This window comes from Ammodytes marinus (assembly GCF_949987685.1).
Source record: "Ammodytes marinus genome assembly, chromosome: 1".
NCBI lineage: Eukaryota > Metazoa > Chordata > Actinopteri > Uranoscopiformes > Ammodytidae > Ammodytes > Ammodytes marinus.
In genome coordinates, this window is record NC_137230.1 from 9,398,647 (window position 1) to 9,418,087 (window position 19,441).

Genomic DNA, 19,441 nt, shown 5'->3' on the forward strand with positions numbered 1-19,441 from the left:
GTGAGCTGATAAGAGGCTTTACTGATGTCACCTGATTTTTTATGAATTTTTTTATGACCTGTAAAGTTGATGTGCATGTTTATTTACTAAGCACCATTTATAAGAAGGTTTTTGTCTGAAATCAGTAATCACTTCAACAGCATAGCAAGCAACTGTACATCTAAGTGTAAATGTAAGGATGAGAATGGGACCTTTTCAACAGAGAGGGAGGACACATTTTATTCCGGCTAAAGGAAGAGCGTTTTGTGCCACACTCTCACGCCTCAGAGCCATTTCATACTATACCCTTAAAAGTTATTATGTTTTGGACTCAGCAATGTGTTACATTATCAACCAGTTATTTAATTTGGGGTTTAATTACATTTTTTAAATTATATTTATGGTCGTTGTTACAATGTCCTACAAGCTACCCAGCTTTACAAGCGTAAGCTAAACACTGTGAAACCTCTTGTCAGATGAGCATGTCAAGTTGTTCCAAACATCAACCAGGCATTCTTGCACCGTTGCCAGCATTCAAAAGCATTACACTGGAATACACCTCAAGGCAAGGCAAGACAAATTCCATTCAACTCTGACCAAACAGGTTTACTGTGTGTTGTAGGATTAGGCAATATTCTCTCTCATGTATCTTTAAGACGGAATCAAACTCCATAGACAGGGAAAGTTACAGAGCATGGATGAACTGGTACAAAGAGGACTCCTATTTTGCAACAAACTGAAGCTCCTCAAGAAAACATTTCACATGTGAAATCTGGCTCACGCGTGCTGAAAGTGAGCCCAGTGTTGCTTTGAAATGATATTTTCACAATTAACAGTTGAAGATGGAGCTGAATCCATGGAGTCAAAACTTATTACAAGGTAAGAAAACTAACCGTGGAAAGGGGAATGATTTGCTGTCATCATATCATAATGTAATATGATGTTAGTATGCATGTCTGCATATGATCTTTAGAGTGCTACAGCTGTTTTACGGCAATAACCAGGCAATCAGACCAAAAACCGAGCAGTGTTAAAAATGCAAAGTCCAGCAAGGACCAGAGAAAAACATCTTAACTTGTACATCCATGAGTTGAATGCGTATTAGACATCAAAATACTGTTACAAACATTGACATATTTTTACCATCTTTCTCCACAATTGGCAAGCTTGAGATCAGAATTTCCACATTAACAATAGGAAGAAAGATATCATGACTGGGCGCTTCCATGTGTTCGACTCACTTTCAGTCACTTGGCAGCAAAAGTAAAACCAGGACTTTTTTTTTCAGATGACCATGCACTATTATGTCATGATGTGTCCCATTCTCACACAATGGTCTCATTGAAATGACTGTGAAGCCTGTGTTTTTTTTCCACACAATACCGATTTAAGCTGTTTTGTTGAAAAATCATGAAATGTTATAAGATGATCAATTTTGATATAGGCTACAGTAAATATAATTGATATTAATCATTTGATTGTCTTTTTTGGTTAATTTTATGCCATGCAACGGTGGTATCTATAGTTTGGAAATGCAACCTAACAATGGCTTAAAAACATATTATTTCTATTAATGGCTGCTAATCGAAATGATTCGGCCACTGGCAAAGGAGTCAAGTTAATCTTCAAATATTTTTTCGCATGTGCTGAAACAATGTTCCACCTCTGTCTTTATTCTAAATAGTTTGTTCTAAAACTGTGGTGTAGGCGGAGCTAATGTCACAAGAAAGTGATTCAAGACAGCTAATTAATGTAGAGGAATGTTTGATTTTATGTGGAAACACAGAGCTATGTTTCCATTGATACATGTTTAGCACTTATCTAATTAGAAAGGCTTAAAGCTCAATAATTCGACAAACAAACACAAACGCTTTACACTCGCTTGGAGTATTTGTTTCCCTTTCGTTTACGTGGTGAATATTACATGACAGATCAGCTATATACAGTCTAAACTGCAATTAAGCTACAAAGGACTGTCAATTAATTCCTGCATTAGTTTCCACCCAGCTGTCAAAATCAATGCTGCACCAAGAAGGGAGGCTCTCTACTCTCTGACATCACCTCACTTTGAAAAGCTGGAAATATGGGCTTATATTGAGTCAATCGGGACACACTTCAATTTGCAACACGATTGTCAATAGAGTACTTGATTCATCAAAGTTTTCATTTCCCATCATGCCTTTTATGATTTCACACTGATTGCTGTTTGCAGACCAAAATCCAAATGTGGTGATGTTAGGAGGACATTTCTGGGCCAGTTGTGTTGAGGTAGGCGTCCATACACAACTTATGTGTTTTCACTTTAGCTACTGGAATGACTTTTTTATTTGCCTCCGCGTTGGCGACGTCCGTCCATTGTCATCCAGGCCAACTCTGCACAAACGTCAACTTCCACTCAAAGATAAAACTGATCACATTTTGGAGGTCAAAGGTCAAGGTCACTTTCACCTCCAATTTTGTGAAGACAATATTTTACATCATATATTGTGAGGTCACAGTGACCTTGTACCATATCGTAGCTGCTTCAGAACTTTACCTTCTTTAAATCATTGCCTACCATCAATGTACTTTCACCATTCGGCAAGTGTATGCCTCTCTGAGCCATACATCCGCCAGGCCATGCTAGCTGTCTTGAAATTGCTTATTAATTATCGGAAAGCCAGTTATGTATACAGTTGACATTTGCAAATTGTAAACATGCACTCTGTCTCTCTCTCTCTCTTTCACACACACACACACACACACACACACACACACACACACACACACACACACACATACACACACATGCACGCACGCATGCACGCACGCATGCGCGCACGCACGCACACACACACACACACGCGCACACACACACACACACACACACACACACACACACACACACACACACACACACACACACACACACACACACACACACACACACATTAAGTTTGACTATATTTCCATACCACACACTAAGCCAAATAAACAGACAACACCGGCCTTTATTTTGTACCATTGTGCAGGTCTAAAGTTCAAAGATAGGCAGAATTCTCTCTTATCTCAAGGACATTTTTACAAGCTGTATTCCCCACAGCAGGAATCAACCATTAACTCTGAATCTAACTGGGCAGGGTATATATATATAAGTCAGTGTCCCCTCATCTTTCTTCTTCTTCTTAACCGGTAGCACCATGGGTAAAGGATTCTACATCAGCAAAGCGTTGGCGGTGATCTGTGTGGTTGCGGCCGTTGCTGTTGCTGCCACCATCATAGCCCTGTCTGTGGTTTATGCTCAGGAGAAGTCCAAGAATGACTCGCCACCTCCATCCACCACAGCTGTCCCCCCCATCTCCACCACGGCTGTCCCCCCCATCTCCACCACGCCCTCCACGCCGAAGGAGCCATGGCAGCGCTACAGGCTTCCAGACTCCCTGGCTCCCGTCGACTACAATGTGACCCTGTGGCCCCGTTTGGTGCCCAACGCACAGGGCCTTTACATCTTCAGCGGACACTCCACGGTGGTGTTCAAATGCTTGAAGCAAACCGACCTCATCATCATCCACTCCAACAAGCTGAACTTCACCGTGTTCGAGGGATTCCCCGCCAAGCTGAAGGGCCTGGAAGGAGCCACTGCGCCCGGCCTGAAGAACAGCTGGCTGGAGGTTCCCACCCAGTACCTGGTCATACAGCTCACCGGCCCGCTGATGGCTGGCAACACCTACGAGCTCTTCACCGAGTTTGTTGGAGAGCTGGCTGACGACCTGGGAGGATTCTACAGGAGTGAATACATGGAAGATGGGGTGAAAAAGTAGGATGTTCTCTTTAATATTATTTACATTTCTTTGCTATTATTTTATTTCAGATTAGCTCCGAGACTTTCTGTCATCGTGCAGTAAGCAGTTTCAAGGGACTAGTATGTCAGACTAGAACAATGCTTGTAAAGAAAACTGTGGACCCTGCTGCTGTAAACAGCAGTGAAACAGTAACATATAAGGTAATCTTCCAACTTCAAACAGTGTTCCAGGGGTCCAATTTTCCTCTGAGGAAAGTTGGTTGATTGGTGGTAAGAATATACCTTGGAAAATATTTACTTCTCTGAAATAGTTACATAAATCACCTTTAAACAAGGTGTAAATGTTCCTATGAAGTGATGCAGGGTTTACAGTTTTTCACAATTGCTTAAACACATTTCCTGATAGACTACCTCACTTTTTCAAAACCCTAAACACAAATCTCAAAACTCAAACACAAAATGCAAAATCCTTTACTTCTCTTGCAAAAGCACACTTTACCCTAAAAACAGTGTTAACTCTTCACTAAATGATGTTTTCTTTTCAAATGACAAACACATACATCATATGACTAGACATTTCTAGCACTCATTGAACACTAGTGTGCAGAATTGAAAACACTATAGTATAAATGCAAACCACTATATGAATGCTTTATCAGTAGAATTATGCTCGTTGGCCTTGGAATCGGCCTTAAAATCGGCCTTCATAGGCTATAGCCTTCATAGACCGCGAGACTGCGTCCTACCAAGTGCGTGGTCTCTGTAATGGGACATAGCTATTCATCCTTTGAGATGCAACAGGGAAATGATCACCTGATATCCAGTCTAAATCTCCTAATTATGGAGCGACTCAGGTTGGGCTGCACTCTCTGTCCAGGCTCCCTCATTGATAGGCCATGATCTATAACATGGTCCACTAGTGTCCCTGTTGTATGTGTCTCCGTCTGTTGCCTTATTTGTCCTCGTAGTCCTGTCACTCTCTCTCCTCCTCTTCCCCTGACTCTTACTGTTTCAGAAAGGAGCTGAGTTCACCTGGGGGTCTATGTGTAGTGCTAAGGTTTAGACTGATTGGTATTCAATTAGTTTAATTTCTTTTCAAGAAGTGTGTTGGAGAATTTCAAACACAGTGCAAAGCATATATCGTGTTTGTAGGGTTGGTGCTTTGGTTTAGGGCATATGTTACAAAAGTTAGAGGTTGTGGTCATAGCAGTCACTTTTAGTGTCTACAGTATTCGGCAAAAACTGTATTTGTACCAAAATGTGCAGTCTACTATAAATCACAGCAAACAGGAGCTCATCTCTGACCCTTCTATAGCTAACTGCACAAAAGCCTTTTGAGTTTAGAAATTTGATTGGCAGTGTGTTCTGTGTGAATACCATGAGAGAGAATTCAGGAAGAGTGTGCAAGATATGGAGAATTGTGTGTAGTGTTGTGAAAAATCTGTGTTTTCGAATGAGAATATGAGTCTTAGGCAGGAAATGTGTTGAATGAGTTCAGCAGAATTGGTTAAGCAGTTGGTAAATTAGTTTCAGATTGTGCACATTGTGTCTGATGTTCCAAAAAATGTGTTTAAACAATTGTGAAAAACTGTAAATGCCCTGACAACTTTACAGGCACCACAAGCCATGTCAAGTGTTAGAGGAGAAGATTGATTCAATTTGTCCATATCAATTTCTCTGAAAGAGAGTGATAATGTGTTTTCACAAAATTTCAAACTATTCCCACGAACAATCATGAAGACAAACTAATTAAAAGGGAGCACTGTTAAGTCTATTCAAATTTAAAGTCAACCTCATCTCATCGACAGCATAGAAAAAGGCCTAGTTGTTCATTTAAAATACCAGGATTGACAGGATTGGTTTCAGCTACCTGAACTCAAAGAGCAAGAGCTTCATTTAAACAATACCATTTTGCATTATCGACTAAACCTCAATAGATCTAATTCAATGCAACCACAAGGCATGCTGAATTCTGAGGGACTATTTGACTGGGAAGATGCTCATACACAGCTAAATACAAACAAGTTCAAGTGCCTTTTCCATGGCTAGCTGATATATATTCTGGAAATAGCAGGTGTCAACAACAAGGGATAAGTAAAAAAATATATTACAAAATGACTCCTAGAAGATGCTGAACACGGATTATATTAAAGTATGGAATTCTCTGAGGATGGATTGGACGGTCCCTATAACATTTGATGCGAGTGTTAATTATTGACTTTTATTATCTGCTATTGTCAGAGTTGTGGCCACCACTCAGATGCAGCCAACGGATGCCAGGAAAGCCTTCCCGTGCTTTGACGAGCCAGCAATGAAAGCTGTCTTCCACATGACTCTCTATCACCCCCATGAGACTGTGGCTCTCTCCAACTCCATTAACTATGGCAAGTTCTATTTTAATCAGCTCTCATTTTGAAACCACTTGCTCCATGTCTACCGTTCGCATGAATCAGTATTCAGTTATAAGCATTAACAACCATTTTTTCTTAAATTATTGTTTTTTGGTAATCAAGCATTTTCTTATTCATGGCTCCGAAGACCCTTCTCTGCAAAATGAATTTACATTGGTGAAAGTATCTATAACTATAGTTATAACAGAGGGAAGTCAAATACTTTCAAAATATACAATTATCTGTTGTGTATTGTATATTGTGCTGTAGTCTTACAATGACCTAATTACTCATATCTGCTGCCGTATTCTTCCCCACACAGCTCCAGTTAACGTCACCATGGACGGCCAGGATGTAACCCAGACCAGCTTTGCCCCCACAGAGATTATGTCAACCTACCTTCTGGCTTTTGTTGTGTGTGAATTCACATTCATAAGTTCGGCACCGGGCGCAGACGTTTTGGTAAGGATCTGTTACATCGTATACGGTCAGAATTACACAAGTTGTCATGGGTGTAGAATATCAACATCATTAACATTAACTATTCTTTTTAATACTACTATTTTTTATATCATTGTGCATTGTGTGTTTCCCGAGTTAAGTTGAGGTGCAAGGGGCAAGTAGGGCTGTCCAAAATACCATTTTACAGGTTTCGAATACTTGTTGGTTTTTCCTAAAGAGTATTCAAATACTTTTCTTTTAGAAGAGGTAAGAGCTTAGAGAGAGAGAGAGAGAGAGAGAGAGAGAGAGAGAGAGAGAGAGAGAAGAAAAGGACAGAGTTGTTGAGCCTAGGTGTTTTTACTCCTCCTCCCAGGGATGATTTGCATGTCTCATTTGGGGTCATGGGGCTGCTGTGAATGTGTATCCTTAATAATCCTTTACAAATTCAAATGTTATAGTTGGGTTTAGACAATTGTTCGGTTGACTACAGCAATCAATACAAACAGATGTTGGTTTGTCTATAGTTCACTGCTCTGCCTTTTGGGCCAGAGTGGCTCTATGCTGCCCTCTGCTGGACTCATAGCTAAGGACTCTACCATTTTTTCTGAGTCAGCGATTCTGGTGTTATGCACAGCCTAGGCTCTGTAAACTGTCTGGTATGTCAACAAAGGGTATCTAGACTACTCACCTTAGCTAGAAACATGTCTGTTTGTAGAGGGAGCCTCGGCTGTGTAACTGAATGTTTTTCAGTGCACCAACAGGTGTCCAGGTGTATTGAAAGGTAGCAGATCATGACAAGATATTCACAGAATTTGAGAAATAGATTTTGACAACAGGAATTTTCCAGAAACGCTTGACTCGACCTTTAATAAAGCGATGTTTGTGTCCAGATCAGGATCTGGGCTCGTAAGAAGGCTATCGAGGAGGGCCAGGGAAACTATGCTCTGGAGAAGACTGGACCCATTCTGGCATTCTTTGAGGGCTACTACAACTCTTCTTACCCTCTGACCAAGTCAGGTAGGACCCACTCACAGACCCACACTAGTAGTACATGTGTGTACACTACTACCCTAACTAATGTCACTTCATGCATGTAATGTGCATATGCAGGAACTAACAACTTGTTTTGATTGACATTTTTGAAATTGTTTCTGGAAATGTACAGTCAGCAGTCAAAAAATTACCTATGTTGACCTCTCTGATCGCTTTTAGACCAGATCGCTCTTCCTGACTTTAGTGCTGGAGCCATGGAGAACTGGGGCCTGATCACCTACAGAGAAACTGCCCTCCTATATAATCCTGCTGTGTCATCCAATGGAGACAAGGAGTGGGTGGCGACAGTCATCTCACACGAGCTGGCTCATATGGTATCACACTATAATATTTTTTTAAATAATGTCTTTGATATTGGTTGTGTGAAACTTTGGAAAGTGTTTAAAAAAACGTAGCAGTAACATGAAGCTCTGTCCCCTCAGTGGTTTGGGAACCTGGTGACCACAAAGTGGTGGAATGACTTGTGGCTCAACGAGGGTTTCGCCTCCTACGTCTCCTATCTCGGAGCCAACTCTGCTGAGCCAACGTGGAATATTGTGAGTTTGGTAGAAATACATCCAAGCTAAGAATGAACCTGCTGAATATACTGAATATGTCAAAGTCCCAACACTTTGGATGTTGAAAACAATTATAATGTCTTTATTGGAGAGTGTGTCCGGACATACCACGTAACTAAATGCAGATATTTCTCTGTGTATTTTCCAGACAGATTTAATAGTTCTGAATGAGATCATTGGTGTGATGGGTGTGGATGCCTTGGCCTCCTCCCACCCTCTCTCATCCAAAGAGGAAGAAGTCATGAGGCCAGAGCAAATCAGTGAACTGTTTGACTCCATCACATACAGCAAGGTGCAGTATAAGTGATGGGTAACACCTTAAAAAAAATTGAAGGAATAAAACTCATCAAGGACCCTTGATCTTATCTTTTGGAACTACATTAAATTAAATTGTTAATGAATCCTTGAGCGTCATTAGCAAGTGTTTGTCATTCTGCCCCATCTGATATGTCACCCACTCACACTGCTAACGTCCTTGTTTTTGATTACAGGGAGCTGCAGTCCTCAGAATGCTCTCCGAATTTATCACTGAGAAGGTCTTTTCTGAAGGACTCAGTGTGAGTACAGCTGATCAAACCGATGATGAGCATTGAACCTGTAGGCTATGTGTGGTGTCTTTAAAAAAAAGTAGTATTTAATGTTGCCATATTACAGTTGTCTGCATCTCAATTTTTTTTATGCAACCAAAGCACAACTAGAGTATAACCCAAACGCTATCTGTCTGCAGACATACCTAGAGGAGTTCAAGTATAAGAACACAGTCTACCAAGACCTCTGGAAGAACCTGCAAATGGTAAGAAGCACATATTGTTTAATGCAACAACAACAACAACAACAACAACAACAACAACAACAACAACAACAACAACAAGCCATGTTTACTACACAACTTGAATTCAGAAGAAATGGAAGGCCCCCTTTCTTAGTTAATTACACTTGGTGCAACAACCTGACATAGCTTATTGTAGCTAATGTTAGCAAAATCATTAGTCAACAATATTCACGGTTGTTACATGAAGTTCCCCTCTGAGGTGAAGTTTTCCTCAGCGGGGAGCAATGAAGAGTTGTATTATAACTAATATTTGAATGTTTCTCTTACCAGGCAGTAGATAGGAACGGAATACCCTTGCCAACCTCTGTGGAGGTTATCATGAATCGGTGGATCTTACAGATGGGCTTCCCAGTGGTCACCATCGACACCCAGACTGGAAAAATCACCCAGCAGCACTTCTTATTGGACCCTGACTCTGTAGTGAATAGACCTTCAGAATTCAAGTAGGAAACATTTGAACATTTTCGTGAGAATACGCTGAATATACTGTAGCCTATATGTGGTCATGAACCCATACCAAAAGTAACTCACCTGCTTCTTCTGTACTTACTGTTTATGTCCACGTGAATGGCTGGATGGATGTGGATCTAGATATGAATGGATTGTCCCTATTACGTGGATGAAAACTGGTGGAGCGGAGAAGGCATTCTGGCTTGATAAAAAAGAAGGTAAGATCTATTTCAATTGTTCATTCAGGGTATCGGAAAGGCTGAGGAACACAATACAAAACATTTCTTTTCACCATTTCCACCCGACCAGATAGTAGCACAGAGATGATTCTTCCTGCCAGTCAGTGGTTGGTGGCCAACATAGATATGAAGGGCTTCTACAGAGTCAACTACGACGCTGGAAACTGGGAGCGTCTCCTTACCACGCTGAACACCAACCGTCAGGTACAAAACCCGCAGCTGTATATGATGCAGCATTACTTCTGCAGTGTTTCTAAATGACCATCCAAACCCCCAGACAATCAATATCCTAAGTCGATTACTTGTTCACTTTTTTCAGGTTATTCCAGTGATCAACCGAGCTCAGATTATCGATGATGCTTTTAACCTCGCAAGGTAAGGCCATATATATTATTATTATTATTTATTTTTTACAAACCATTGTTTTAAATTAGTGAAAAGGAGAGCTGAACAACAATTTGTGCCATTTTCAGGGCAAAGATTGTGGACACAACTCTGGCTCTGAGGACTACCAAGTTCCTGGATAAAGAAGTGGAATACATGCCCTGGGAGACAGCACGTCGCAACTTGAACTACTACTTCCTCATGTTTGACCGCAGTGAAGTGTACGGGCCAATGCAGGTTCGTGATGACCGGTCAACTCTTTAGTAACTCCATTTTTCTTTTCCAAACAGGAATACAAACTCACACAACCTGTACATTTTCTTCCCTTTACAGGCTTACATAAAGAAACAGGTCACCCCACTGTTTAACCACTTCAAAACCATCACTGCCAACTGGACAAAGATCCCAGAGAAACACACCGACCAGTAAGGAAGTTAATATGCTTGTCTGTTTTTAAAGCATGTCCTTTGAACACATAACCGTATCGTAAAGTTTGGGAAAATGACAGTAGCAGGATTTGGTTGATACATGCAATTAGAAAGAACAAGTTTATTGCACTTGCCATTTATAAGTCGGTAAAACCAAACAAAATGAAGTGGTGGATACAGCTAAACTGAAAGAAAACGCAACTTGAAGATATAAACTGAAATAAACTTTAAGAATAAAAGTTATATTTACGTAACTTTTCCATCGCAATCGGTCAACATTTTACAGTGTAAAAAAATGTTTGGCTGATACATTGATAAGATTGAGTTATAACTTTGTGACCATTGTAAAACAGCAGTTTTATTGTAATATTTATTGTTATGATAAGCCCCGGTGGTCTCTTCAGCAGACTTCAAACCCCCAACAGCTGAGCCCGACTCATGCGTTCTTCTAGACATTAAAAGTCAATTTCAAATCGACTTTATTTATGATTGATATATCTTACATTGCGCTAAACCACAATAAGCCGCACCTCTGAGATGGAACTTTAATCACCCCCTACGGAAGACTAGATCATTCCAAAAGTGTCAACCCATCCTCTCACATAAAATCTTCCCAAACTGTGTCTCACATAACCTTCATCACGCTGTGTCCCTGTCTCCTGTATCTCTTTAACGTGTTCCTTCCAATTTATTCTTATCTTGACGGAAATATATTATTTATGCTCCTGAGTTTATATATATGTACACATTACATTGTCGCCTCTGGAAAACTTCACTGCAGTTCTGATATTGAAAGTCTTCCTTTTTCAACTGTGGGTTTTACCCAATGCCAAGCAAGTTTGAAAGACATAGTTCACCACATCGTATAAGGGAGCGCTCACATAGGCCATCTGTACCAAGTAATCTGTACCAAGTCAACACTAAAGAGATTTAAGGGAATGCTTTCTTAGCGTAAACTTTATTACAGTCCAACTACGGACCTCACATCTGGGGACCCCAGGTCTGCAAGCCAATGAGAAGAAAGTCAGGTCCCCATTAGATGCTCCACTTTTTCTTTTATTTTTATTTTTTTTGCCATAAAAGCAAATAGACTACTAATTTAACAGTAAATCTAACTCTCTTTTCATTCATATAAAGTCAGATATGTAACCAACAGCATGAACACTACTTGAGGATTTACTTTAAAGCAAAGGAATGTCACCATTTCCTCACCATTGTATCATGTCGTGTCCCTGTCCAGGTACAACCAGGTGAATGCAATTTCCATGGCCTGCAGCACTGGAGTGGCCGGCTGTAAGGAACTGACCACCGGTATGTTCAGAAAGTGGATGGAAAACCCAAGTGTAAACAAGTGAGTTCACACTGCCACTTTGCTTTTATTCTTTCAATTTCTTAACCCTCATCCTACCAACGTATCTCGCAGACTTGGACTACCGACAGGGTCACTAGAGACCCCAGGCAAAAAATACCGGAAGAAACCACCATCAAAGAAAACTAATACATTCTTTGTATTCTATAAGCAATATACAGTATGTTATGTAAATAATGTAATCTGAGATAGAACAACAGATTGTAATACTTTTTTAGGAGAGTTTAAGTTGATTAAAAAAGAAAAAAAATGGAAATATGTTTTTTCTAGGGGAATAGCAGTGTTTTATGGAAATATCATTAATATTTTAGAGTTATATGACCAGATGTTTACCTCTGGGGTCAAAAGGACTCCACCTGGTAGAATAAGGGTTAATTTGACATTCCTTAGGCCTACATAACCTTCAACCTGTCCTCCTTTTTTTCCATATGCATTAAAGCTAAGTGCGTAACTTCTGTTGCATCGATGAGGAATTCTAAGCAGTTACAACAGCACTGTCTGCACATTTAGATGAGGTAACCTTTCGGTGATCGCGCATTGGATTTTATACCTTCTGCTGTTTGTCCAGGCTTTTTCTTAGCAGTAGAATCAACAACTGAAACATTTCATGGGCTCTTCTTGGGACCTTTCCGAGCTGCTGCACCTGTGTTAGGGGGTAACACCAGTTTCTAAATGCTGCCATACTGGGAAATACAGAGAGTTTTGTGGGTCTGATGGGCTTAATCAAATTTGTGCCAACTCGTTTGGCAATCGTTTGAATGTAACCGACATTTACTAATATGAAAATGTTACGCACTAAAGCTTTAACATGTGAAATGTTTTTCTTTCTCTGTCAACCTTTTCACTTTCCCTGATCATTTCCTCTCATTTAGTTCATTGACTGAGTGAATCATTCATTTCCTTTAACTATTTTTTGTCATTTTTATCAATCGTTGCAGCATAAGTCCCAACTTGAAGTCAACAGTGTACTGCAGTGCAATCGCAGCAGGAGGGGTTAAGGAGTGGGACTTTGCTTGGTCCATGTTCAAGAACACCACCAGTGCTGCAGAAGCTGACAAACTCATGTCTGCTCTGTCCTGCACCGAACAGCCATGGTTGCTGAACAGGTCAGTAACACGGTTTGCTTTTTTTTGAAGGTCATCATGCACACTGCAGCATGCTCTAAATGCACAATGAATGATCAAAGACCCTTTGCTCTTGACTTTTTAATTATACTATACTAACCTTTGCTGACAGAGAAAGCTCACTGCAGGGTGTTGATGGTTGTACATCAGCAGCAATACATTACTTTGCCCTAACTGTGAGTGTATTTCAGGTACCTGGACTATTGTCTGGACCCAAAGAAGATCCGTAAGCAGGATGCCACCGCCGTCATCACTTATATTGCTAGCAACACCGTCGGTCAAGCTCTAGCATGGGACTTTATCCGAGCCAAGTGGGACCACATATTCAATGAGTGAGTGTCCCTCTGATGCACACATGTGTACAGTATATATAGCATCAAGTGGTGCTTTTACCATGAAACTGGGAGGGGAACGCAGTGTCAGGGTTAAACATTTTGCTATCAAGCCAAACCCTGTTACAAATGTGTACCTTCATGCTACTGTAAAGGAGGATTTCTAGTCTGTATGTGGTGATCCAATACAAACCCTATCCAAACTGGAGTTGTGTTGCGCGCTAAAATGTTACCATTGACTTGTGAGCATGCCAGACATTAGCATTTAGCAGTACAGCCTCACTGAGTCGCTGGAGTGAATATAGACTATTTGTCTTGTTGTTATCAACGTGTCCAACCAATTATCATTTTGTCATATAATCATATATTCAATCTTCATACATTCTGTTCAAAATGTAGTTGTTCATATACATTGTAAATGCACAACAAAGAGCTCACAAAGTTTGTCTTGTTTGTGCCTTTTTTTCAGATATGGCGGTGGATCACTTAGCTTTGGAAGAATAATAAGTGGAGTGACCAGACGATTCTCCACTGAGTTTGAGTACAAGCAGGTACAGTTTCTCTAATATACTGTATATAGCCTATATACTGTAGATATATTTTTTATTTCTTTTGGGTCTTATGTCAATTAGTGAGAACATGAATATCAATAACTCTAATTAGACTAATGTTTGCATTGTAGACTGCATCAGGTACAGTACAAGCATGAACTCTGCATCCAAGCGTTGTTTTATCATTATGTTGGTAAAGAAAATATTCCTCTATCCTAATCCTATGTTTGTCCTATATAATGTTTGTGTTGCCATACTTTTTAATGTTGTGCTCTACAGTAGCCTACGTGCAGAATTGACTCCAGATAACCCCCATGTTTCTCTCCAGTTGGTACAGTTCAAAGAAGACAATGCAGGGAACTTTGGCTCGGCCACCACAGCTCTTGAGCAGGCGCTGGAGACGACCAAGGCCAACATGAACTGGGTGGCCCTGAACAAGGAACAGGTGCTTGACTGGCTCAATAGTGAAGCTACCACTCCAGTTTAACTCTCTCCACTCCACGTATGGATTATTCTACTGACTTTGACTCCAGCTGGAAGCAGATTGTATTATTATAAATGTTTTGAATGCGATGGAGCTTGTTTAAATGTACAGTTTTGATTAATGAGCCTTTTTATGGACGAAGATTATTTGATACTAAAATCTGGTTTTGTATCAGCTAAATATGTTTTAATACTGTGTGTACTGTCAACATTTGACAGGTTGTTAAAGGAATTTCAATGTAATAAAATAAAACACTAAAGTGCGATGCTCACCAGGCTGCATTCTTAAATTTTTCCATCTTCGGTTGGCATCATATTTAACCATGACATTTTAAAACCTACAAATTTAAAAAACAGCAGAAACAAGGAGGAGAGGAGAGAGAAGGTTCCTTGATACCATCCAGTTCATTTTACAAAGGTTGTGAGCCCAGTGTCCAGGCCCTACAAGGGAAACAAAATCCATTTGAATATAAAAATGCCTGACTGAAAATACATCCAATGTTTTAGTTATTGTAAATGGAGCATCCCCAAGCGTCTGGGCAACATCAGATTACATTGTTGATTACATAGCAAAAGTGTTAAACATCGACTCACAAAAGTAGGCCAGCAGTCTTTGCTCATTCTAAGTGTCTTTAGAATCTTTCAGGGTCTCACCACCGTCCATGTTTACACAGGATAGAAAAGGTGCCAATTAACAGGGCCTGGCAGCTGCCACTTCTCTCAGTGGGGGTCTTTCCTTAAGGATTTTAGAGGGGATGTGCTCCCTATTTAGCACCTCACTGTCCTGTTGACAGCTGCAGTGTTTGTGTAAGGAAGTGAAGGCCTTGCACCAGTCACCATGCATAATATAATTTGTTTAGTTTGTAAAGAATGATCACAGAAATCAGAAAAAAACACATTTGGACAAATGCAAAAAACTCATGTGGTTTACTTAGATAAATTACTTTATTCTGGTCATTTTGAAAGCTTAATAAATATGCAGTGTCTATATACAATAATACGCAGAAAGTCACATAAATATATTTTGTTCAAAATAACAAAAAATCAAAGTTTTGTCCATAGATTTTGCTGTGAGTTCATTGTTGCAATGAAAATAGCTGAGTGGATCGATGGCCACATCTCTCAGAAATGTCCGGAGAAGGCGCTGTTTTGTAGCTGCTGCTGTGGCATCCAGTACTGCTCGCTGTTGAAGCAAGGTCCACTAGAAACCTGAAATCAGAAAGAAAAAAATTGGTTAGGAACTCATTCAACTGTAACAATATGGAAATAAAAACATTGTTTAGGAATAGATTACAAACGATTTGTAAAGCAAATTCTCATTGCTTTCAAAAATATTGAGATGGCCATGACATGAACATACCTGATACGAAGGCTGCAGAGTGGACACCGGGGCTGTGCTCATGGTGTTACAGTCTGGTTCTTGTGGGCTGTAGCTGGCTGTTGGCTGACCCAGGAACTGGCTGAGGGTTTGGGGCTGCTCCACGAAGCCTGAAGACTTCCTCTGCTCCAGAGCCTCATCGCTGAGGCCCAGCTGAGCCGACAGGTAGGAGATGTAGCGGATGGTGAGCCGCATCGTCTCGATCTTGGTCAGGGTCTGTCCGGCTGGTGCCACTGAGGTCGGCAGGTATGCTCTGAGGTTATGCATGGCCTTGGTCAGATCCCTCATCCTCAACTTCTCCCTCTCGCTGGCAGTCTGCCGCTTCTTCCCTGGATACCTGGACCTGGATTTCTTTGCGCTGGAGGTGGTGGCTTGGGAGGCTCTGGAACAAGGCAGAGTCTGTGTCTCGTTGGTGGAGCGAGGCTCTTCTGAAGGGCTGTTGAAGATGAAATGGTCCAAAACGTCTTTTTCGTTGTTTCCTACAGTCTGGATGGAGGTGGGGGAGAAGCAAAAGGAGTCCACGGTGGAGGTGGGAGACAGGCTGCTGCTGCCAGCACTGAAGTACCCAGGGTCCGAGGCCGAGTCGTAGGTAAGAGCATCGTAACAAGGCTTGTCCAGCAGGGACTCGCAGTCAAAGAAGAAAGAGTTGTCCTGGAGCTGGAGAGCAGAGCAGAAGTTGGTCTCCATTGCTGCAATTGTAGTTGTGGTCGGTTTCGGTGTGTTGCTGGTAAGGCAAACTGGAGGATAGTGAGTAGGACCAGGCAGGCTGATCCTTATATGTGGTTCAAAGGTGCGAGGTTGCACCTCCGGCAGCCACCTCTAGTCCCTGAGAAGCTCTGGGAGCATGGCTGACACCTTGGCCAGGGGGTCCCATGGGAATCAGGCCAGCTCCAGGACAAAGGTGTGAGCTGGCAGCTCGCACAGGCATCATAAAGTAGACAAGTTCACACTATACGCTTGTGCTGCCTGGGAACATAACCGTGCCATGACGGGGTGCTGCACCTGAGTCACAGGTCTGTCTTCTGAACATGGACGTCTTTTTTAAATTAGATATCTAGAGTGTAGTTGCCTGTACCTGGAAGCAGCTGCATCATCAATAATCAAATACACTATTTACAAATGGCTGATTGAATGTCAGAATAGCCCTTAAAAAAATTAACAAAAAAATAAACCTAACCCTAACAATAAACGTTTAGTGAGGCACACTTTTGCAGTTCCACATTGCTTCCTTTCTTGTCAGGCTAGAAAAGTGTGCCAGGCCAGCTGTGAAGTGTGAGGAGTTGACACCTCGTCCTGTTTGGACAACAGTAGACCTCACTGGCCTGAGAACCCCAACCTCCACTGAAAGAATGTGCAGGCCCAATAACTCCTAACACCTTTTTGATTGGGGGAACTGGACTTGACCGTGTCTTGTATAAGGTTTGGGTTCAGATAAAACCTAATAAATAAATAATACATAATAACAAAAGACGTATAGGGTTAGGGTCCTAGTCTGGTCTCCATTACAAAGGTGGTCCTCATCCTAAAGGGGACTTAGGTGAGATAAAGATTTTATATTGGATTTTCTTTTCTCTCTAGATTGCTAACATTATAAACAACCCATGAGGGACTATGACTGAAAAGGCAATAAAAGCAAGAGCAAAAATGTATAATCAAATAATTTTAATAATAAAATGTTGTCTATTCATTCGTACAACTCATTTCATTTAGCAGGGTAGTTTAATCCTTTTTTATTTTTGAAGGTACCGGCAGAAGAGTGGCTTCTCTATGATATTTATGCAGATTTGAATGTCACGTGCTGACTGTGGATCTCAGTCCCGCGCAGCTTTCCCACAAACCACCGCGTCACATTTGACTCCTGCTCTGCAGCAGAGGTGCAACCTCTGCGTGTGACGTGTGAATCAGTCTCACACAGCTCTCCACCACCTCAGTTTAGCAAGAAAAACACACCTGAAGCAGAAAATAAGTATCTAAAGGAGGATGAGAATCTTCTCAAGGCTTTAAAACATTGAAAAGTCCAACTTTTTAAATGTATACAGGTTTTTCTGAAGCTTTTTAATTTATTTTTGTCTTGTGCTGAAAAGTGTGCGAGCTGGCACCAGACCTGACAGCTGAATCTACAAGTTCCCACTGTGCCCTCTGACCACCCAGACCATTATGGGCCCTTGCATTTCATCCCTGGAAACAACTACATCATTTTTTTCTGTCATTCCCAGTATTAATCTTTTTGATTGACAGTTGTCCTTTTCCTCTTGAGGATGTTGCTTCTAATGATAACTCCTATCATCTGATACAATTACTGATAGCATTAAAACTTCTAGCACTTCTATCTTTGGTTGATTTTAGTTTGGAGTGTTTACAGATGGGATCCTCCCAGTTTTAAACTGAAGCATGTTCATTTTGAGTATATTTAGTTTCACATAATAAACTATTAACTGATTGTAATTTTCCATTTTTAAAGCTTTTTGCAGAATTTCCCCATGACTCTCTTCTCTCCCTCCCAGGCTGACGGCATAGAGGATGTGTCTTCTCTTAATCCACATTAGCTCTGATGGTGTTTACTCACATGTAATGAGTGAATAATCAGCACAGCAGTGTTAAACCTTTCATCCCAAACCCCTTTAGCCCTGAGAGTTTATTAGCTTTTCCGTGATGAAAGACCTAAGTGAGTATATTAGGCTTTGTGTTGTGGCTCGCCGCTTGCATATCAAATGAACTGCATGTATGTGGCAAACTAAACACTCGGGCCTAATTCCCCCCGCCTGCTATGCGGATCCACTCTCCTCTATGAATATTAAAGGCCCTCCATGTTGGCTCTAGCAGGTCATTAGGGCTGTAGGTGAGAGAGAGCAGGCAGGATCTTATATCTTAGTCTAGACTTAGCGGTGCCAAGGAGCTCTCTGTGTTTGCAGAGCCCCATTCACAAAGATGCACTAAATAAACTAGATAAGATGTGGCAGAGGTTGATCTCTGGCCCGATGCAAAACCTCAGACCACGAGAAAACATTAATATATTATCTCTCTGTTGAAGGCCAATGTCTGTGAGGATTACAATTTGTAATGGTACTTAATCTCTTTTTAAGGTCTTTAGGTTATACAATGTGCTGTTGCATTAATATTCATGAATGATTATCCATAGCTTCTCTAAGGCATATTGCCACGTACACACGCCTCCTGTGACCTTTTTAAGAGGAACAAGCTGCTGTAGAATCATTATAGTTTATTGGCGTGTTTTCTCCAGCTGGATATGGCAGCACTTTTATGTGAACACAAACATTTCATAAACGGTCTTCCAAAAAACAAGCATGTGAGAGCTATAAAATATTATAAATATTTTACCTTTTGCGTCATATTATTTTTATGAAGGATTTAAAAAAAATATATATCAGACTTAAACTACGCAACCAAAACATTTTTTTTAAACTCACAGGACTTAAAGGTGGAGGCAGCAATTCTAGAGAACACTTTTTTGTCAAATCAGTGAATATCTCTTCGCGATCCGCTCCCTGTCCATACTGTGTGTGGTGAAAACAAAAGCCAGTGATCATGCGATGAAAAGGCTCTGTAAATGGGTATGCAAACAAAGGGCATTTTTTAAAATTGGGCCCACCGTATAGCTATCAACTTGCCCATGCACAGAGGCTATTCACACCAGATTTAATTTTTCAGC

At 40.9% G+C, this 19,441-nt stretch overlaps 1 protein-coding gene across 1 annotated transcript; it reads left to right on the forward strand.

Moving 5' to 3' along the window:
* Nucleotides 1–671: 671 nt before the first annotated feature.
* Nucleotides 672–14,641, forward strand: LOC307255405 (aminopeptidase Ey-like). Its single transcript, XM_080034087.1, has 21 exons — nucleotides 672–858; nucleotides 3,155–3,775; nucleotides 6,002–6,144; nucleotides 6,473–6,612; nucleotides 7,482–7,608; nucleotides 7,804–7,958; nucleotides 8,067–8,180; nucleotides 8,350–8,493; nucleotides 8,693–8,758; nucleotides 8,929–8,994; nucleotides 9,304–9,476; nucleotides 9,625–9,701; nucleotides 9,793–9,926; nucleotides 10,042–10,097; nucleotides 10,196–10,343; nucleotides 10,440–10,531; nucleotides 11,775–11,885; nucleotides 12,842–13,009; nucleotides 13,219–13,359; nucleotides 13,829–13,910; nucleotides 14,239–14,641. Exons 1-21 carry the CDS (start codon nucleotides 794–796, stop codon nucleotides 14,395–14,397), a joined length of 2,982 nt encoding a protein of 993 aa, XP_079890213.1. The 5' UTR covers nucleotides 672–793; the 3' UTR covers nucleotides 14,398–14,641.
* Nucleotides 14,642–19,441: the final 4,800 nt, after the last annotated feature.

Bases quoted from the DNA above. Each gene is read 5' to 3' on its own strand.
- LOC307255405 (XM_080034087.1), top strand. From the start codon at position 794: ATGATATTTTCACAATTAACAGTTGAAGATGGAGCTGAATCCATGGAG. The intron at 7,609-7,803 runs GTAGGACCCACT...GATCGCTTTTAG, and splicing joins TTACCCTCTGACCAAGTCAG to ACCAGATCGCTCTTCCTGAC. The intron at 10,532-11,774 runs GTAAGGAAGTTA...GTCCCTGTCCAG, and splicing joins CCAGAGAAACACACCGACCA to GTACAACCAGGTGAATGCAA.